Here is a 23241-nt window from a genome sequence, read left to right as displayed (position 1 = left end):
GCAGCCCACATACAGTTTTCATGTGTCAGAAAGGTTTTTGTGGAAAGCACTTTAATCTTTCTGTCATGTTCCTGCATTCTGCAACATTTGGAACTGAGGAGGTAATGAAATATTTTCAATGGTCCACAGGGTGACCCATGAAGAATGGTCAGCATTCAGAGACATAACAGGAATTATCATTCAAAGCAAAAATGTAAAGTAAACATGGGCTATAAAATGCAGATCTTAAGAGCTATGAGAAGTTGTTCAGTAGAAGAGATGTGTTTCACACTACTGAGGATGAAGAGGTGCTCATACCTGTTAAGGTATGCATGCTAGAGCCAATAATTGTTGTTCTCACATTCCTGAATATTCCCATTCCTCCTGGATCACCCTGTTGTAAGTGTAAAAACAATAGCTAATTAAGCATATGCTTCACACAATGCTTCCTAGTTTTAACAATATTCTGTCTATCAGTAATCGATCCACCAATATACCACCAACAACATTAATTTAAATTGGATATTAAGTTATTACAACCCCTCTCCTCCTGGTCAACTGAGGCCATACAGTTCATAATTTCTTACAATTTGTATTCTATAAAATGACTCATATTTTTGCTCTGAATTACAGTGAAAGATCAACAACTTGGCAAGCAGTCATTTAAGCTTTTTATGTACATGTGCAACATTCCACACTTCATACTGAAGGATTGCTGCATTTTCCTAATAACTTCTTCACTTCTTCTCATATCCATTGATGTTACTGAGGCAGGTGATACCATGAACTGTCTCTGGACCTTTCTGAACTGTGCCTACAATAGTGGTTTTCATGATAATGACTGCTAAGAATTCCACACATTACTGTCACAGGAAATGTCACCTTAACTAATTAAAAATGCATGAACCTTGGGGAAAAATGGAAAATTGTTCAAAGTGAAATATAATTCATCATGTAAAATAGAAATTTCACATCACTGGCGTTTTAGTAAAAAAAGTGAAACATACATTAAAAAAAAACCACTTATTTTTAGTGGTTGCATAGACAGACACCACAATCCCCCAAATGAAGCAGTGAGACTCATTTCCTACATCAGAGGTGAAGTGAGTACATCACATACCAGTATCATTAATATCTAGAAATATTGTCTACTTTAGGTGTGAAAAATATGATGCCAATGTCAATTTTGTGGTGAATACAATGCATACAGGAAACGAAACATAAACAAGAAGTGTAAGTGCAAAATTTGTGTATGTATAACTCAAATTGTTTGTAAAAATGTTACCTGAACTACACAGAAAAAAAAAGTTGAAAACATGTGTCGCATGAACCACAGATGTCCCAACTGCCGAATAGTACGGAACACATAGTCTGATCCTGACAGCATTTTTCAAGTCAGATGTTTCACCTACAGAAAACCTCAATAGAACTGGTAAAATGGGTTATGATAATCCCAACCAGCCAACTTTGGATAAAGAAAGAGCTTTCAAAAATAAGACAAGCCTCAAATGAGAAACAGACTTAAAGTTAGACAAGAAAGCAATGGACATGGAATATGATTTGTAACATTAAATAGACAGACTTTGAAAGGGAAAGTGGAAGGACCTGTTGACACATTGGACAGATGAAAATTGTGTTAGGAATGGCAGAAACAAAATGGAGCAGTGAAGGAAGGCATAGACTAAGAAATATCTTTAGGGTGTACTGAATCAGCAAGGAGGAGGATACCAAGAATATGGTGGGGTGCAGTTGTGAGAGATGAACTGGAAGAGAAAGTAACTAGAATGAATGAAAGACTGAAGTACCAATGAACTAAAACACAGTGATGATATTAAAAACAAGTGTATGCCTCCAGATGGAATGCACATCACAGAAAAAACAGTAGTTTGGAGAACTACAGAGGCAGGTGATTGGGTAGAACATAACTGTAATGGTAGATCTGAAGTCACGTGCTGATGCAGTGAGACATGGATGTGAAAACTTACTTTGAGCAAATGACTGGGGAAGGACAAATATGGTGAAATATTGTTGAACTTACAGACTCAAGGTTGGACACTGATGGTTTGATAAGAAAGCCATACAGTAACTTCATATTGCGGTGATTGGTCTAAAAAGTCCAAGGGACAAGTGGCTAATAGGAGCAGAAGAAAATGTTCAGAAGAGAAGAGGGGCCTGGGCAAGAGTAGTGACAGAGAGGTGGTGAGAAGAATGGAGACAACTGATAGACTTGTACTCCAAGCAGACACTGCCAGTATCTGGAACTGTACATGATGAAGATGATGATGAACCAGTTAAGTGTCTACATTGTTATATCTCAGAGGTAAGACTCGAAATAAGGCAATAAACATGTTGAAATGCTAAGAACGAACAAATTGAAGAAAACAATGGACACAGAACTCCCACCACAAGTACATATGATGGACTGTAAAAATAGTGAAATTAAGACCTAAACAAGAGCCTGTCTTTTAATTTTTTTTATTTAAAGTTACGGGACTTTGATGGAAAATGGTGAAAAAATTATGTGATTATGTGTGTCACTGCTACCATTACTTATTTTACTTTGTTTCTGGATAGGACGATACACTCTAAGGCAGAAAAAATGACACACCACAAAGGAATTATCTGACTAGGATGAAATCAGTAGACATGATGTACATGTACAGATAAACAAATGATTATTACATCAGAGAAATCAAATGATTTATTCACAAGAAAGAGCATCATGAACTGAGCAAGTCAATAACAAATTGGACCACCTCTGGTCCTTATGTAAGCAGTTATTTGGCTTGGCATTGATTGACAGATTTGTTGAAGTCCTCCTGTGGGATATCATGCCCAATTCTGTCCAACTGGCATGCCAGATCTTCAAAATCCTGAGCTGGTTGGAGGGTCCTGCCCATAATGCTCCAAACATTCTCAATTGGGGAGAGATCTGATGACATTGTTGGCTAGGCTAGGGTTTCACAAGCAGGAAGAAAAGAAGTAGAAACTCTCACCATGTGTGGACAGGCATTATCTTGCTGAAATATAAGTCTATGACGGCTTGGCATGAATGGCAACAAAATGAGGCATAGAATATCAACAACATACTGCTGTGCTGTACAGGTGATGTGGATGACAACCAAAGGTGTCGTGCTGTGAAATAAAATGCCATCCCAGAGTGTCACTGCTGTTTGTCAGGCTATATGGCGGGTGACAGTCAGGTTGGTGTCCCACTGGCGTCTGGGCCGTCTCCAAACATGTTCAATGGTCAGTGGGGCTCAATTTGAAGTGGGACTCATCAGTGAAGACAATTCTCCTCCAGTCAATGAGATACTGCTTTGAATGTGCCCGGAACCACTCCAAATGGTCTTGTTGGTGCACAGAGGTCAATGGTAGTTGGCACAAGGGGTGCGTGAACTCGGCCCACTTTCTGTGAGCTACTTATTAATGGTCCTTGTTGTCACTGAAGCACAAGCTGCACATCAGATCAGTGATAATGCTGAATCTGGGGCTCTGAGTGCTCTCTGTTGATTTCTCAGATCTCTCATTCTGTCTTCTCTCGAGGTCAACTGCTTCCTTCTTGACACTGTTTTCGGCCATGGTTCATCTATTCCTACCAACATCATCAAACAGTGGCATTGCTCCTATTTAAAATGTCAAGCGATTCATCAATTACTCCACCCGGTTTCTTTATGACCAACTACACGTCCTCGCTCACATGCTGACATCTGCGTATAGTGTTCGTGTGTCTGTCTGTGAATCATAGTTACCATTTTACTGAGTACTCAGAATGAAATTTGCGATGGCTTTACGGCCTGGCATTGACATAGCCTTCTCTTCCTGTCAGTAGCAAGGTGAAACGGCATTGCAGTTTCACATATTCATTCATCCATGCATCGGCTGCCAAAGTTTACAATTTTGCATTATCCATCAATATCTGTATGAATATTAACTTGTGACCAATTTGCATAACTGCTTCATGGTAGCCTTTTTTTTAGTGTATTTAAGAAACATGATATGCATGAGCATCATCACATACAGCTCTACAATATTACACAAAGTGGTGTGAACATGCTTAGTACCAACATAATTTTTGCATCTTCCCATTCCATCCCAAAACATTACATGTACAAAAAAACAAAACAATATATATATAATTTTTTTGTTTTGTTTTTTTGTACATGTAATGTTTTGGAATGTAATGGGAAGAGGCAAAAATGGTGTTGGTACTAAGCATGTTCACACCACTTTGTGTAATGTGATGATGCTCATGCATATCACGTATCTTAAATACATTAAAAAAAAGGCTACCCCGAAGCAGTTATGCAAATTGGTCACAAGTTAATATTCATATAGGTATCGATGGATAATGCAAAATTGTAAACTTTGGCAACCGATGGATGGATGAATGAATAATGACATTGCAGTGCAGTTTCACCTTGCTGCTGGCAGGAAGAGAAGGATATGTCAATGCCAGGCCATAAAGCCATTGCAAATTTCATTCTGAGTACTCAGTAAAATGGTAACTATGATTCACAGACATATATGATTCACAGATATATATATATATATATGAGATTGCCATAAGCTTGCATAGTATGGGCTCTAGTCCCTATAACTTTATCGTTCTGGTGCTTAGGTCTTGTGCCTGTAACAGCAAATAATATATTTTTAAATTCTGCTGTGAAGACCAGTTTGGAAATTTTGAAGTAGCTTTACATGGGATGTGTGAGCCTTCCTTGTCAAGTCCTTCCCAAGAATGTACTGGGTAACCCTGTAAAGTTTTTTTTGCCAAGCAAAAACGTCTATTGCAGTCTGTACAGTTCTTCTTTTAAATTATTTAGTTTCTTTAAACATTCTGACTTCTTGACACAGATTCTAGATAGGCAAGTAATACTCCAGAATGGACCATACAAATTTCTATCAGAGAAAATATAAATTTCTACAGAATGCTCCCAATAAATCGTAGCTGAGCATTTACTTTCCAGCATACAGTTAGTATGGTTGTTTTGTCTTGTGTCACTTTGAACACACACTACAAACTATTGAAATTGTGTCACTGACATCAAATAAGAGAGGGCGTCAATCAATCCTATGAAAACAATTTCAAAGTACATACTCTATGTGGAGGGACAAGTAATGTGATATGAAGTGCACAGAAGGGTAAGACCACTAGGCTAGGCCCTACTCCACTGAAGTAACTCAAAATCCTGCACGTAATACAGTTCCCATATTTCTGAAATCAGGAAACAAAGGCGTAGGATATAATAAATACTTGAGTATTTGGAAACAGGCACATGTATTTAAATTCAGATAAAAATCCAATTATAGATACATAAGTTTGTAAGTAAGTAAGTTACATGTTTCATAGTTTATTTGAAGTTTTTTTTTTTTTTTTTAATCAAAATGATGTGGAATAAGTCAGTTTACAGTACACATATAGATGATCAGTTTTGACATGATTTTTAGTGTAACATTAATTAATGTATAGATTTTCAGTCCTGTAAATACAACTCTACTTAAATCTAGCTTTTTAAGGGCTAACAGTTTTTAAATAAAAATTCATCTATGGAACAGAAGCTGCCGAGAAGTTGCTTTGCTACCTGTGAGGCATTGTATGTATTGTCCATAGGATCAAAATTTTTTGTTGATACATACTGAGCTCCTTTCTGAGGCAATGCGAGTTGTAATAATGGATAATTAAGGTCATATTGTCTTCTAGTATTGTGATGGATTATTTATGATAAATTTCATAAGCAAAAATATACACTGTGGAGGTGTACTTAAAATGCCAACCTACTTAGAGAGGTAGCGATATAATGACCACAGGTGAACCCCATGTTATTCTTACTGCTGAATTTTGTGCAATCAGTATTTTCCACATTATGAATTTCCCCAGAAAATTATTCTGTAAGACACTACTGAATGGAAATAAGCAACACATATCAGGAGGTTGATTAATTTGCTTTCAACACTAGCAATTCTATGAAGAACAAAGTAGCTCATCTTAATTGTTTAAACAGCTCAGTAATATGCTTCTTCCAGTTGAAGATTTCATCAATATTTTTACCCAATAATTTGGAGCATTCTACTTTGTTTACTAACTCCTGTTCATGTGTTACATCTGTTGTTGTTGTCATTATTTGTTGTACAGAACTGAATATAGCGTGTTTTCCCAACATTATGCGAGAGTCCATTTCCAGAGAACCATTTAATGAGTCTTTGACAACCAATGGAATTTATTATAACACTAGTATAGTATGCTAAAAGCACCAATGCTATTCGATGAAGTATAAGTGGAAGGTCATTCACATGTATAAGGAATAGGAGTGGACTCAAAATTGAACGTTGTCGGGCTCCCCTTGTGGTTTCTCCCCCATCACTAAAATTCTCTCTCCTTTCAACACTGTTTGAATTATTGAGCACAAATTTTCATACTCTGTTAAGTGTGATTCAAACCAGTTGCGTGTGAAGCCATGAATTCCATAAAACTTAAGTTTTCTATGAGAGTAACACCATATACGCAATCAAATGTCATGGGAAGATCACAAAAAAAAAAATTTGTGATATTTTATTATTTAATGCTTGCAGTATCGGGTGGGTGAATGTATAAATAGCACTCTTAGTCAAGCAACCCTTCTGGAATCCAATCTGTGATGTGCAAAATAAATTATTTCTACTTAACTGTGATATTACTTGAATACACTACTTTCTAAAATATTTTGGGAAGTGACATAAGTAGGGACATTGGATGATTATTATTTAAGTCTTTCTTATCACCTTTCTAATAATGAGGTTTAACAATGGCATATTTTAAACTGCCTGGAAAAATTCCCTGTGCCAGTGATCTATTACAAATATCACTGAGGCTATGACTTATTAAAAGAAAAAAAATCTCCAGAATTCTGTTTTAAATTCCCTCAACACCATAGGCATTCCTGTTTTTGAGAACTTATGTCTTGTCATTAATTTCAGAGTAGGAGCTGCTTCAACTTTTCTGGAACAACACTTACTAATCTGTTTTTGCTGATACATTTAGAGTGTGATTGTTACAAATAATTGCAACTTGTGAATTATCCTTCACAACATTGTCATTCAGCTTAATTGTGGTAGTATCTTGTGGGCTGACTGGTTGTCCTGTCTCCCATTTCACAATATCTCATGTATTTTCAATCTTACTACTCGCATTGTTAATTTCTGTCATGACATGCATATTTCTGGTCATTCTAATGATTTTCTGCAAAGTAATACACTATTTTTGTAGAATGTAACATCAGAATATGACTTGTTCTGGCCTTCATATAAAGTTAAAGTTCTCTTTTCCTGTATCATGATATTTTAATCCATTTAGTTATCCAGAGCTTTCTTTTCAATGGATTTTTCTGGATAACTTGTTAGGAAGGCTACTTTCAAATATCGACATAAATTTACTATGGAACATACTGAGTTTCAAATTAGCATGTCTACCCATACATACCTCACCCATACAACCTCTTTTAATTTATTCTACAACATTGTATCCTGGTGTCACTAATATGTCTTACTGCTTAGTACGAACACGCCTCAGAGCTGTGAGGAGCTATTTTGTTTACTTCTATTAATTGTGCATCATGATTTAATCATACATTAATGATTGGGTACACATTAATTGTTTGAGCCTGAACACTGTCTGCAAAAACGTTATCAGTCAGGGCCTTATATCTTGCTGTGCATGTGTTAGAAAATATAATGAACAAGGGCATGTTATTAAGTAATGCCCCTGAATCTTTTATGTGAAAACTCTCAAGGCTCTTTAAATAAAACAAACTTTACTAACATTCTACATGTTTATTCTTCAAGTCTACACATTTGTTTGTCAAAATACTCACTCTGGTGATGAACCCATTTCCCCCAACAAGAGACCAGTTTGTTGATACCATCACTGCAGGATGTTTGACTCTGCTGAAGGAGTCACAACCTCACTTGCACTGCTTCATCACAATCAAAGTGAAGTCCACGAAGGTGTTCTTTAAGTTTTGGAAACAGATAAAAATCAGATGGGGCAAAGTTGGGACTGTATGGAATATGATCGATGACAGTAATGGTGTCAGATTGTTGCAGATGTTGCAGCACTCGTGTGTGGTCTGGCATTGTCATGCTGGAGGAGAGGGAGCTCCATGTAGGGACAACCTCTTCAAATTCGAAACTCAATTACAGCATACTGTTTCTCATGCACCAACATAGTTACGTTACACAATGCCATGTTACATGCTACAATTTAGAGTCCTCTAGTGGCAGGGGGCTGAAAATATGTAGACATAAAGAATAAAGATGTAGAATGTTAATAATTTTTTTTATTTAAAAAGTTTTTATAGTTTTCATGTGAACAATTCAGAGAGATTACTTTTCCACGTGCCCTCATGCTATAAGATCTAGTTTACACAGTGACATTTTATTGTGAAGCTAAGTTTCCAAAATGCACTGCCAGCCATTACACATGCAAGGCACACACTGTGAAAAGTCATTGACTAAACTATACCATTTTGGCACATTCCAACTTTGGTGACATGAATCTATCAGTTTTATGAATTTTCTGGATAGGTGCTGTTTCAATAATTGCTACATGACGTGGGGAACTGGGTAAATGGTTTGATTTGGACAGTTATGCTATGCATAAATACTTGTGGGAGTGCCACACTTGAGGCAGTTCTTTGTGATATAAACATCAAAGGATTGAAGAGGTCAGAGTTGCTGATCAAAATACATTCAATAAGAAATACACACATGAATGAACTATGAAAAATGCAGGCAAGAAAAAGGTTGACTGGAGAACTGATTACATGTAAAAGCCAAAAATTACGTGGTTAGCTTTTGGAGATTAATTTCTGAGGAATATTGTGTGCAGAAGGAAAAAGTTGCACAAATATTGCATACTTAACTGTGTATTTAGTATCACTTTATTCCACAATGTGTCAAAGCTATACATTAAAAAATTATAGTCAATACACTTACAAACTTTGAAATGCTACCATAGTACAGATTCATCTTTAAGAAAATAATTTACAACACATTCTCTTCTTAACACAGTCTGTTTGAGACCATTCCTGTTGCTGGATTGAAGCTTTGCATCAATAGGTCCCTGCAGATTTATTCTTTCCTATATTTCTGGTTGGTAATCTCTATTGTTAAGATTTTTCTGATCTATTAATTGTCACTGTACATAATGCTGATGTGGCCTTTTCCTCTGACAGATATGAATAACAAATGCAGCACTAACTATTTTGTCACCTATCTGTGGGTGAAGTGGTACTGGTTTCTCATAGCAGTGAAATTTAGAAACCAGATTCTCCTTGCCTTTCCCATAACACAATTTGCTCTTGACTGTCAAATGCTCTTTCTCTGTAAGTCATTGGACCATGCTCTCAGACAAACTTTATCAATTAAGAATCTTAAGTGGCACTGTGTCTTCTGGCAGGTGAAGATGTTTGGACTCCAGAGCAACTTTTGCAATCTACTTGCAAAAAATACCACCACTAGCAGTCCTTCCAGCTTCACCTAAAACAACGTATGTGTGAAACAGTAATTACTGTCCAACACAGGGAAGAGAATAGTAGTAAATGTGCACTTGGAGTTGTGGGATTCTGAAACACTTCTTGTTGGGCATTTTTTTCATGTTTTCCTTCAACTGCACAGAAGCATTGACATACGTCACATCTCTAAGTTCTTCATTATACTCTTCCATTCCTTTCCAATCTGAAGTATCTGTAATGAAAAGTGGATTACATATCCAAGCACTTCGGTTTACAATAATGGTACTGAACACTCATCATCTATGGTTTGGTTTAATTTGGAGCAATCAAATTTTCTCCCTTTCAGGAGACAAAGAGAACCATACTTCTCAAGAAACAAACTTGAAAAGTATGGAGCATACAGTGTTTTTACCTACATCACACAAAAAAAGGACAGCATGGGAAAGCATTGAAGATGAACACGCTCAGTCCAGCAGCAGTTCACAACTTCAATACCTCAAAGACCAAATCGTGAGTGAAAGAAAAACATGAATAACGTTCCCTTTATTATTTCAAAAATGTAGTATATGCACTTACAGCAATATCAAGCTACTCTAGAGACCATAACAAAATGCAAGCATCACTTAGAATGTAGCTGACAAAACTTGGAATCTATCCAAAGAGTAAAATGTGGACCTACTAGCAGAAATACAATATTTAATATCTTTGAAGTGGAAAGCTTTCATTTCTGAAAGAGTTCCAGCTCTGAACACTTTCACGCTGGAGATACTGTAGATGGGATTCAGTCACAATTATGCTGGCATACTGCAATGCGGACTGTAAGAAGTGTAAGCTTTTCATGTTACATCTGATAACTATTTCTGTTTCTGTATTGTATTAAAGTAAATGAGACTCGCCATGTGCCAAAAAAACATAATGTGATTTGCAGCTTCATTTCTGGCAGTAATGCTTTGTGCATTATAGTATCTCCTTCCTATACTGTATTTTGAATTCTGTCAGTAAGATACATGGATTGTTCTGACATCGTTCTTAGATAGTTGAAATAGTTTCTTCAGTCTTTCACAACAATTCATTTCATCAAGATGCTGACTAGTCAAGGTGACATCACTTCATTATCTAGTCACAAATCCAAACAGGTTTCTTCTTTTTCTTTTGTGCTGATCTCTAGCAGATAAGCATTATCTCCATTCCTACTAATTTAGTCACCAAAACTTTCATTACAAAGACAACAGTGGTGCTATGGCACTCTAAAAATGTCAAAATTGTAGTGTATACTGATTTTCTCATGTAGACAGGAATTTACAACACTTTTTTTGCAGTGTTTGCAGTGCTGGTGTTACAAAACTAGTTTCATAAAACAGTGTCTCTGTGTTAACTGTGCTTTCATCACATAGCAATATACTTTTAATTGACATGGAATGAGCAAGTTGCAGTTCAGATTTTGCAAAAGTTGGTCAATAGTGGTTCTTTTGACAATATGTTGTGGCCTTCTTGTTCTCTCATTTGCAGCAGATGGTTCAAGGATACACTAATTATTTGGAAGATTAGCACAGAAGTTACATGGTGAGTCTGTTGTCTGTGGGAACTCCTATGAGAAAGGCAATAAGAAATGCCTGTTCATGCAGATCCAGGATTGGGTCCGTATTTTGGAAAATTAATGTGGAACACCTGTTGGAGACCCTACAAAGCAAGAATATTTCTCTAGGGACAACAGCTTAAGCTGATGAGCTAATCTTCTTGGTTGGGAGCAGCAGCTAAACAGAGTTCAGACAAAGAAGTACATTAGTTTTCGGAAAACTGTCACAGTGATTTGAAAGCCCTAAATGTTCGAGCGGTCAACAAAACTAACATTATTTGTAATTAAAAATACATTTATAGATTAATACATATGTGAACAAATGAGTCTCTCTAATGTACAGATAAAATGAGGCCTGATATCTTACAAAAGCCTTTTTTTTTAACCTCCGATAGGCTATAAATAAGACACATTCATAGAAAACAATTATTTTATTACCAAATGTTTTGTACACTTATGGTTACTTTTCAACATAATCACCGAGAAGATTGAGACGTTTATCATACCTGTGGACAAGCTTTGCAACACCCTCTTCAAGAAATGTTGCCGCCAACAATTTCAAAAGAGCACTGACATTGTTTTGAAGATCTATGTTGGTTTGAAAATGCTGTCCTCCCAGCCACATCTTCAGTTCAGGACTGTGTGCCAGGTCAGGACTGAACAGTGGATGATCGAAAATGTCCCATTGAAAGTGTTCAAGGAGCTGTTGGGTTGTGTCAGCAGTGTGTGGACGAGTGTTGTCATGGATCAACACAATTCCTGAGGTCAGCATTCCTCTTTGTTTGTTTTGAATGGCTCTCCGCAAATGTCATAAGGTTTCACAATAAGCAGCTGCATTGGTAGTGGTTCCGGGCTGCATTAACTCGACAAGCAACACACCTTTTGGTCCCAAAACACGGTAGACATAACCTTTCTGTTTTTGAATGTTTAAATTTTTTTGGGTTGTTTGATGAATTTCAATGCAGTGTTTGTTGTGACTTTTATTTTGTTTCTGGTGTGTCATATTGAATCCAAGTTTCATCCCCAGTAACAATTGATTTCAAAAAGTTCTCTCCTTCATCGTGATAACGGTCAAGGAAATTCAAAGCTGACGCCATTCGGTGACTTTTGTGGGTTTAAATTTTTTTGGGTTGTTTGATGAATTTCAATGCAGTGTTTGTTGTGACTTTTATTTTGTTTCTGGTGTGTCATATTGAATCCAAGTTTCATCCCCAGTAACAATTGATTTCAAAAAGTTCTCTCCTTCATCGTGATAACGGTCAAGGAAATTCAAAGCTGACGCCATTCGGTGACTTTTGTGGGTGTCCGTCAACATTTTTGGAACCCAACAACCACAAAGCTTTTTGTAGCCTAAGTGTGCACTAACAAAAGAGTGTACGACATATCTTGAAACTTCCAGAATTTCCATAGACAAATCAGTTATGTTGAACCTACGATTTTCTCAAACCATTCCATCAACTCGTTCAACAAGGTCATCTCTAACAACATACTTGAATCCTTGGGCCCCTTCATCATGCATGTCATTTTGGCCATCTTTAAACTTTTGGCACCATTTACGCACAACACCATCAGTCATGAAGTTATCACCGTACACTTGGCTCATTCTTCAATGAATTTCTACTGCACTATTCCCTTCTGCTTGCAGAAACCGAATTACACTTTGTAATTCACACTTGGTGGGAGCAACAATGATGGCAGCCATGTTTATGTGGCTGTAGTGCCACACCGTCCACCCCCAGTAACTGAGTGGTCAGCGCGATGGACTGTCAATCCTAAGGGACCGGGTTTGATCCCCGGCTGGGTCGGAAATTTTCTCCACTCAGGGACTGGGTGTTGTGTTGTCCTAATCATCATAATTTCATCCCCATCAACGCGCAAGTCGCCGAAGTGGCGTCAAATCGAAAGACTTACACCAGGCGAGCTGTCTGCCCGACAGGAGGCCCTCGTCACCCGCCATTATTATATAGTGCCACACAGACTAATGCCTTGAGATTGGCAATGGTGGAGTGTGTAGTGCGAGAATTGCAAAGTAGCCTACAGTGCATGTCCACTTTCTGCCACCCATGTAGCTTCTATACTGAGCGATCAAAGGTAAAAAAAAAGACCCTCATAATTAAAAAAGAGTTTTCCCCAGTATTGAGCAAGTAAACAGAGAGCTATGTTGATGTTTAACTTGCTTTGGATAAAAACGTTTTCAATATTTCACTTATTGTAACACAGCTTTACTGTAACAGTTTTCTGTTTCAGTAATATGTTATGACTCATGCATGCGCAGCCAAAGATTTAACCTTATTAAAACTGCCATTGCTGAAATTAAAATAAATATTAGTCTCAGAATTTTTGAGCACTAGGAACCATTTTAAGTGAAGCATTGTAAGTAGAATTGAGACTAAATACACCGGATGTATTCATCCAGTAACAACCTGCAAGTTATTGGTTAAGAAAGGGGAATTTGATGAAAGTAGACCGATATTTAGTTTATCAACTTTTAGCATGCAGTAAATTAGGAAAAACAGAAATAATACATAGCATACATGAAGGAAAATCTTTCATACAAGTCAGAGGACTTATTAAATTCATCCCAGTACATGGAACAAAGCTAAATCAGAATTTTTCAGCCAACAAATAGAATGTATATTTCTTACTACCCACAAAAACATTAAATATCAGTGATACAGTCAGAGCTTTTCAAAATCTCTTCACTCAAAAAAAAAAAAAAAAGAACTTTTCAGGCACTGCTGATATCAACACCTGCAAAAACCTGGTGAATTTAAACAGCTGAGTGACACTCTAGACAAATTCACCATTCAAATCCTAGCAATCCAGCAAACACGTTCCTAAGATGAAAATTATTTCGACTCCTAAAACTTCAGGATATTTAAAGGTAAACCAGCCATAAAAATCAAAGGCAAGTTATCAATACTTAGGACTTCCCCTGCAACAAGGAAAATTATTTTAGATTCAGTTATCAACTTTACATCCCTAAGTGAAAGAATCTTAAGTTCTTCCGGTGAAATCTAGCAACAAAACATATGCCTCCATGAATGCTCATGCTCCTAGTAACAGCAATAACAAGACAAGACTCACAGAAAAGAGTAGACTTTCGAAAAAACACTAGAGGAAACTACAAACAAGAGCCCCAAACACTGTGTCAAAATATTATTAGGTGATTTTATTACACTAGTTAGAATGGAGAAGAAAGACAGGTCAATACTAGGACTTCATCCAGTGCATTGGCGGATGAATAAGAATGGAGAATGTCTAACAAGCTTCTGTACATCATTTGCGCCGAGTCTCATGACTACAAAGATTACACAATATTTACATAAAAAGAAAACCTGGATGTCATCTAACCCATTATTAGGAGAATTCCAAGTTGATCATGTGGCATTTTCTACAAAGAATCTGAATGAGATTCAAAATACCCGAGTATGGAATGGAGTTTTTGACTCAGATCACTACTTACCACAAAACATTATTCAGTTCCAACCAAACAGATCCATACCTAATGGCAACTGATTTCCAGGAACTGATATGGACTACCTGAAGAAAAACTCTGAGGCTTTTGCTTGTGATGTACAAGAACAAGATCCCAAGGAGTGACCAGACTTCCACAACACATTACAGACATCAGCCACGAAATTAGGACAGCCACCACAAAACGTAAACACAGGTGGTGGAACATGACCTTCGATGAAGCCACTGATGAGTGAATCAAACCACAGAAGCACTGGAATAGGTATCAACAGAACTTGAAAAATGGGAGCCCTTCCTGAAGATACTAAAATCAACCTCAAAAAACAATTTGCCTGGAAACACATGACTATGATCAAAGAAAACTTGGGGCAGGTTTCCAGTAAAACAACACATGAAATTTTCAGAAGACATTCCGTGAGAATTTATCTGGGTACAAACTACCGAAATTGTGTTCTTGTGACTTTATGTTCCAATTTATGGAAAACTTGAAACAAAAAATAAAGAAAATTGCATGATACTTTATGATTACTTTCTAAATTAACAACTGTGAGCCTTCAGTAGAAAGACTGCATTTTGAAAAATCTGCACCAAATCCAGATTCTTATTCCCCAACAAATCAAGAAACAAGAGAGAGAATTCAATACTAAAAAGTAACAAAGTGACAGGAGGCAATGGCATAACTGAAGAAATATTAAAAATAGTAGTAGGATACGACCTAATATGAAGGATGAAGGCTTTCACGATCAGATGACATAGCTACTGGTAAACCTTTCAGGATGTGAGGTCGTGGTCCAAGAAACTCTTCTGTTCCTGATGTTTCATCCAGGACTGCCCTGGACATCCTCTGCTGAGTCTTGCCTCATGACCAATGGGATGTCCAAGAACGACATATATACTGTAGGAAAGGGGGATGTGGTCAAAGTAACACGGGATGAGCAGAGAGAATCCTTGTCAAAGATAAAACTTACCTATTGAGTGTCGTCTTGTCAAAGATAAAATTGTCTAGAGATTCTGTAGAGGTACTGTCCATATGTCGCTAAGTTTCATTGTCTCCTCTTTCATATTAAAATTATCCTGATGCTTATAAATTTCAATGGCTTCTCTACATAGTCGTGGATAATAATTTGATGTTCCAGATAAATTTGCTGTTTCAGAAAACTTCACTTCGTGGTTTCCTGACTGCTAGAGCTGATTTCTCTATTTTTCCTAGTTGGTAGTTCCAATATAAACTTTACCATACATACATGGAATTTTGTATACACCACATACCGACAGAGGACAATGTTTATCCTTCACAGATTGGAGTACTTGACTTACTTTCTTTGTTGGTCTAAAGACCAGTCTGATCTCATGTTACTGTGAAATCTTACCTATCTGATCCATGACTTTTTTAATAAAAGGGAGAGAAAATGTATTTTTCCATTGTTGTGGTTTATCCCTGTCCTTCAGTCTTCTGTTCCTTGATCGCAAAATTCGCTTTACCTCTTTCCCTGAGTAGCCATTATTCTCGAGGGCCTGCTTCAGATGTTTTATTTCAGTATCCAGGTGTTCCAATCTGCATATCCGTTTGGCTCTATCGACAAGACTTTTAATGACACCTCTCTTTTGCTGTGGATGGTAATTGAAGTTTTTATTCAAATATCTGTCGGTATGCGTTACTTTCCGAAAAACTTTATGTTCCAAACTTTCATTGAACCGCTTCATAACTAAAACATCCAAGAAAGATATTCTATCATTTTCCATTTCCATGGTGAACTGGATTTCTGGATTAATTTTATTTGGATGATCAAAGAATTCATCCAAAGCCTTTCTGTCATGGGACCAAACCACAAATGTGTCATCTACAAACCAACACCTGGGATATGGTTTCTTATTTGCTTTGTCCAGAGCCAACTGTTCAAATTTCTCCTATAGAAATTAGTGATCGCAGGACCTATGGGTTACCCATTGCTACGCCGTCAAGTTGCTCATAAAATTCATCGTCTCATTGGAACTGTCTCAGAGTAAGGCAACGTCTAAAAAGAGCAGTCAAATCTCCTGGAAAAATATCCATTATGAAAATCAGAATTTCGTTAGCTGGAATCATAATGAATAAGGACACTACGTCAAAAGGTCTTGGAGGTCCAACTGGTCAGTCGGCAAGACTCAGCAGAGGAGTGCCTCTGAGGATGTCCAGTGCAGTCCTGGACGAAACATCAGAAGCAGAAGAGTTTCTTGGACCACGACCTCACATCCTGAAAGGTTTACCAGCAGTTAATATGAAGGATTCATGCACTTTTAGCAGAAATGTTGGAAACTGAAATGATTCCAAAGGACTGGATGAAAGCTATAATACATCAGTGCATAAAAAAAGGAGACAAATTGCAGAGACCTCTGTCTTCTGCCAATTATATACAAGGTCCTATCTAAAGCTCTCTTAAACATATATGAATAGCAAACAGATCATTTGATTTGTGAATATCAAACAGGCTTTAGGAAAGGCAGATCATGTGTTGAGTAGAGTATGTTTTTGAAGACAATATTTAGGATATGTCAACGTACCAACACATATGTCACCTTTATGGATTTCAAGAAAGTGTAAAGATCTTTTGACAGGCAAACTATTTTGGACACTTTAGAAGAGTTCAGGGTAGACACAGAGATACGAGAACTAATATGCTAGACGCTCACAGACACAACATCTCAAGTGAAGTTTCTGGGTGAAATGCCTGATTCTTTGAAATGCATACAGGAGTTCCACAAGGAGATGGTATCTCATCTGAGGACAGAGAATCAAAGTGAAGTGACTAACTTTTGCTGATGATCTAGCTATCTTCCCTAAGAATAGTGAAGAAACCAAGTAGGCCACAGAGAAATTACATGAGGTAGCATCAAGGGCAGGCCCTCAGATACCGTACGAGAAGACCCGTTTGTTAGAAAATTTGCATAAAAATATCAGAAGAGCCCCACTACAAACAAAACATGGGACGATTTCACATGTTTCTTCTTTTAAATATAATTCCAGAAAGTAAACAAAATAACATGGAAACACTAAAACAAACAAGTGATATCCTGTAAAGTGAAACTTCGGCACTACAAGACAGCTGTCCTGTCTGAAGCACTAATCAGCACATAAACTACAACTCCAGGAGGCCATTCAAAAATTGATGCAATAGCAAAAGAAGAGCAAACAATTCTAAGAGAAATTTATGGAACTGTTAAAGTAAAGGGCATATGGATCAAAAGAAAAACTACAAACCTATAAACATCACTAGACAAGTTCACTGATAACATACACAGAAGATGCTTGAAGTTCCATGGTCACATCTTCAGAATGAGGAGAGAAGGTGTGAGTATGTGTGAGGGGAGAAAGAAAGTTGGAGAGGTGGTGGTGCGAGGGGAAGGCATGTGGGAGGGTGGTGGAGTGAGGTAGCAGTGGGCTGGAGGTCAGGATTAGATGAGGAGGGAGGTGAGGGGTAGAGGGAAAAGGAGGTGAAGGTTTTGGGGCAGGTGGGGGGGAGGTAAGGCACTTTGGGAACACATTTTTGAATAAAGATTTTAATTTCTTTCAAAATCCAAAGAAAGCTTTATTTATCATATTCCATCTTCAGGTACAAGTGACAGCCAAACCGCAGAACTGCTGTGTTGTTTTTATTGGTGGTAGAAATGAAAGAGGAAATGAAATTGAGCCTTTAACTTTTCTTTCTCTGTCACTTCTTGTAAATTCAGTCAGATCATTTCGCAACAGCACAGATAATTTAATTCAATGGGCAGCTTCAGATTGTTTGTGAAAAACTGAAATGCATGCTAGTCTACTTAGGCAGATGACTGGTAATAAGTTTCAAATGCTCTGTTGATCGATTGCTGACAAAGTGAAAGCTTCAAATTTAAAAGCCTACATTTATTTATTGTACTTCCTTGATCAGTATATGCTCCCAATACTAAAAATTGTTTACAGATTTATGTTAGGAAAATGTCTTCACACACACACACACACACACACACACACACACACACACACACACACACACACACACAAAAAAAAAAAAGAAGCATCAACTGCACTGAAGTACCTTCAGAATGATTGGTGGTGGTGATAAAATGTTCAGAATGTAATGGAATTCAGTTTCTTTCCTGAGGCTGCGCACATCAGTGACTGCAGTCGTCATTTCTCTGCAGGCTCCAGTTTCATTACTGATAAGCCAAGTTGAAACCCATGATTGATGCCAAGGCGTCATCACTACAGGTGATGCAAAGCTGCAATGTCAGAATTTTAATTTTACATTAATAGTACGAGTTAAAAGCTTGTTATAAAAGTCAATATTCAAACTTATAAAATGCAGAAACATGATTAATGTGTTATTCTTGGTAGAATCTACAGACCTGAAATACTCCTGAAACAACATACAAAATTGGAAAACACACACACACACACACACACACACACACACACACACACACACACACACACACACACACAGAGAGAGAGAGAGAGAGAGAGAGAGAGAGAGAGAGAGAGTCTCTCTCTCTCTCTCTTTCCAATGCTGCTCCAGTATTAACAGGTGTCAGGTCTAGAACATGAATGTACCATTAATGACTGAAAAAGATGAATGGATTCTCACATTTCTTTTCTATTACTATAGAATAGATGAGAGAAATAAAGGAGGCAAATGACTGAAACAAAATTCAGTAGCAGCAAAAGTACATCAACATTGTCATGCTGGGTGGTGGAGTGGTAACAAAAGTCATAAGACTAGTTGCTGAGAAAGAGGAACTACCACTGCAGCAGGTGGGCAGCCCCATCCAGCGGCTTGGAACAAGGGCCAAATAAGGGAATCAATGGTTTGTGGTTAGTTACGAGGAGGAACCTCATCCCATACAGTAAGATGCGGAATTTTTTGACCCTGAAAATAATAGCTAGCACCTCCTTTTGCCCCTGTGAGTAGTCCCACTGTGCAGCGGAATACATCTTTGAAGTGTAAGTAAAGGGTTGTTTGAAGACATCTCAGTTCTGGCACAACAGGAAGGCAGCAATGCCATAAAAGGATGTGTCACAGGCCAGGGTGTAACAGCCTGGTGTGAAAGAAGCAAGACAGGGAGCAGATCACAAATTCTGCTAGAGGGGCTGAAAAGCCTGTCAGCAGTCCACAGACCAGACAAACTTAACACCCTGCTGGTGATGCCAGTTAAGAGACTGGCAGACATGTGCAGGCTGGGGAATGAACTGAGCATAATATGAAATCTTACCCAGAAAAGACTGGTGTACCTATAGGTTCTTGGGCAATGGTAAACTGACAATGGTCTTCATGCAGTCACCCATGGGGACGAGACCATCTTTACTATGCGCATGACCCAAAAAATGTTCCTTTGGGGAGAAAAAACAACACTTTACCAGCTTGCAATGAAGACTATTCTTCAGTGGGCATTGGGAAACCAACTGAAGTGCTCCCCCCAAGCACTGCCTGTGACCAAAATGTCATCAAGGTAACTGATGCAACAGGAAATGTCCTAAATTAACTGTTCAAAATATCTCTGACAAATTTCCAGCCCAGACAAGATTCTAAGAGATAAGCGATTAACTGGTAAACCCCAAAGGGGCTGCTGAGGATCAGGAAAGTCCAAGAACCTGCACCCAACGGTAACTGCTGGTAAGCATTGTGCAAGTCAACTGAAGTGCTCCCCCCAAGCACTGCCTGTGACCAAAATGTCATCAAGGTAACTGATGCAACAGGAAATGTCCTAAATTAACTGTTCAAAATATCTCTGACAAATTTCCAGCCCAGACAAGATTCTAAGAGATAAGCGATTAACTGGTAAACCCCAAAGGGGCTGCTGAGGACCAGGAAAGTCCAAGAACCTGCACCCAACGGTAACTCTGGTAAGCATTGTGCAAGTCAATGTGAGAAAAGTACTGGGCCCCCAGACAACTTTGCCATCAATGCCGCCTACCGCACAGTGAGATACAAATATGCGACACATTGCTCGTCAACTGTCTGTCTAAAACTGCCCCGAAGGTGCACAGTGCCATCGGGCTTCTGAACTATTACAAAAGATGTGTCGCACTGAACTGATGAAATAGGAGAAATGACAAGCTGATGCTGCCAATGTTGCAACACAGCCTTTATCTTTCTGCACATGGTGGAGGGAATAGGGCTGGGGCAACCAAGTTTCGGGATTGCTGACAGCTTAAGAGATAAATGTGCCTCAAAATTTTCTGCCCATCCCTAGGTATTCTCAAAGAGCAGGCTACAGGACATCAGTTAGGTGTCTAAACTACGAAAAGAAAAGCATTGAGACACTAAACGTACTTTGTCCACAACCTGAAAACCGAAAACACATCGAGCCCAAAGATATTTTGCATCAATGGTGAAATGATCACCAACAAAGTAAGTTGCTATTCCACATTCTTGTACGTGTGGAGAGGCAGAATTGCCCTCACAACGGTATGTGCTGTTTACTATGACACACAACCTGATGGAATGGCCGTTGCAACACCAGGCACCCCAAAATTCTTTTACATCTGCAAATTATGGAGGCTGACTGATGGTTGTTGAGCTACTGCAATGCTTTTCAATATACTGAACAACCAAAACTGGGGCACTATGGATAAAAAAGGTCATTATTTTACAGATTTATGTTGGGAAAATGTACCATAAGTTACTTACATAAGAGACAAAAAATGTATATAAAAAGAAGCATCAGTTGCACTGAAGTACCTTCAAAATGAATGGTGGTAGCAATAAAATATTCAGAATGTGATAAGTATCATGGCTGATTGTAATGCATTCCTCACAACTTGCAAAAATGCATCTCATCACAAGAGATCATTGTCACAATATATTGGCCAGAATAAGTACACACTTCCTAATGGCTTCTAAGAACACAAAAGTTCAAAGGTAGAGTGAAATAACGGTAGTCAGCAAGGAATAATTTACAATGTTCAAGCAACTGAAGCCTCACACTTCCATAAGCATTTTTGTATGTACGATAAAGTGAATTTTTGAAATACTGCATTGTGTTGACTCATAATGATAAAGGTGTTGCTATGCACAAGAAGAGAATTGATAAGCCACAATATACTGAACAGTGTAAATGTATAGATTAGTCAGCCAGCATAGAAAATGACTTTGGAATTACTGGCATAAAAATGAAGAGTGAAGAATTTTCTTGTGTATAGAGGTTCCCAAGAGGCAATATTTCAATAATTCTGGGGGGGAAAACCTGACAAAACTGTTTACTGAAGTTTGAAACCAAGACATTATATGTGGAGAATACAACATAGACACAGGTAAAGAATCCAAACTGAAACACAAATTAAAAGAAACATTACTAAAATTTAATATGCAGACGATAATAAATGTTGAGGGAATAGGCATCGTCTGCAGGGGATCAGCAACTGTTAGAATTAAAATTGAATAGCAGCCACAAGTCTCATATAACTTTTATTTAATTGACATGTTTCATGTCATGGTATGGAATCACTGTTTGAGAAAACCCTATCAACAGTAATCCAAAAATAAATTTTATGTTGTAAATACAGGCTGTTACGACCAGCCTGAATAAACAGACAGACATATGCTGAATAAATTTCCATAATGTAAAAGTATTGAAATTTCCAACCATGTAAAAATACACAACAATTTCATTAATGCATGTATTTACTGAATTAGCTGAATGCACTCTATACGTTTTCTGTAGCTCTGTTCTGTAGTAAAATGAGTCAAGAATACATAAAAAACTTCGAGACCTAAATATAAACTGGCAGAAAATTGTATGCAACATTACTACCAAATCTGATAATTTGACGTTTTATATCGTAAAACGTAGGCCAAACCGTTTGGATTATGCTGACTTGTCCTATATCACAAGTAGCACTGCACAGAATGCAATAAAATGGTAATACATAATAATCAATCAATCTAGTTACTTTAGCAAAATAACGACAGTAAAATAATACCAGTTGCTTTCTGGATCCACTGCAACATTCCAATGGTAAGAACGAATTTGAGACTTTGCGTCTTGAGAGCTGTCATTTTCGATGAAGTACTTGTACAGTCCCTCTGCAACGTTCCACAGTCCCAAACGCAAATAATGAATCTGATCCATTGCACTCAGTTCAAGTTATCTGTGTTTTATACATATGTTAATTTCTGTGAAAGAAGCTGAAAAAATAAATATATCACTCAACACGCATGGAAATGTTTACTTTACAATGAATCAGCTGACGCCAAAGATGAAAGACGAAGATGCAACAAAGATCCGGAATCTTGTAAACATCTAGTGACGCCACCTGGATCTGGTTGTTTCAATATTTCAATAAATACACTTCTTCGGTGATGCCACTCGGAGTAACTGCCGAGTGGCGTCACATTACTTGCAAGTGGAAACCCGCCTTCATTCTCAATCACATAAGCAGCAATGAAGCCATGAATGCTAAATTTACCTCATAAAGTTATTAAATGTTTCTAACTATATCACGATTCTGTACGAAAAAATTGGAAGTATCTCTGCAAATTGACACAGGTGACCACGAAATACATATTTCTAAACTTGAAATACTGAGGATGAAAGGTATTTTGAACAGTTTACGTCTCATCTATATTTCGTCGTAAATTAGACCCTAATATAAACAAATGCACAAACAGCGAGTGATGCCCGATTGGAATGTTTATGGAATGGGCACTTATATGTGCAGGGCAGAATTTTCGTAGCCAAGATGCACTGCCTCCAAGTCAAGTG

At 37.7% G+C, this 23241-nt stretch overlaps 1 protein-coding gene across 2 annotated transcripts; it reads right to left on the bottom strand.

The window, feature by feature from the left end:
- Nucleotides 1-8866: 8866 nt before the first annotated feature.
- LOC126469541 (uncharacterized) lies at nt 8867-22753 on the bottom strand. Of its 2 annotated transcripts, none has more exons than XM_050096658.1 (3): nt 22460-22753; nt 18576-18759; nt 8867-9495 (listed from the first exon to the last, which is right to left on the bottom strand). In XM_050096658.1, exons 1-3 carry the CDS (start codon nt 22606-22608, stop codon nt 9325-9327), a joined length of 504 nt encoding a protein of 167 aa, XP_049952615.1. In that variant the 5' UTR covers nt 22609-22753; the 3' UTR covers nt 8867-9324. The 2 variants fall into 2 exon arrangements, with proteins under 2 accessions (XP_049952615.1, XP_049952616.1); XM_050096659.1 differs by having other exon boundaries at nt 8867-9702; nt 22460-22750.
- Nucleotides 22754-23241: the final 488 nt, after the last annotated feature.

This window comes from Schistocerca serialis, chromosome 3 (genome assembly GCF_023864345.2).
Source record: "Schistocerca serialis cubense isolate TAMUIC-IGC-003099 chromosome 3, iqSchSeri2.2, whole genome shotgun sequence".
Taxonomy (NCBI): Eukaryota; Metazoa; Arthropoda; class Insecta; order Orthoptera; family Acrididae; genus Schistocerca; species Schistocerca serialis.
The sequence above is the reverse complement of the archived record's forward strand: the minus strand, read 5'-3'. Positions and strand labels throughout refer to the sequence as shown.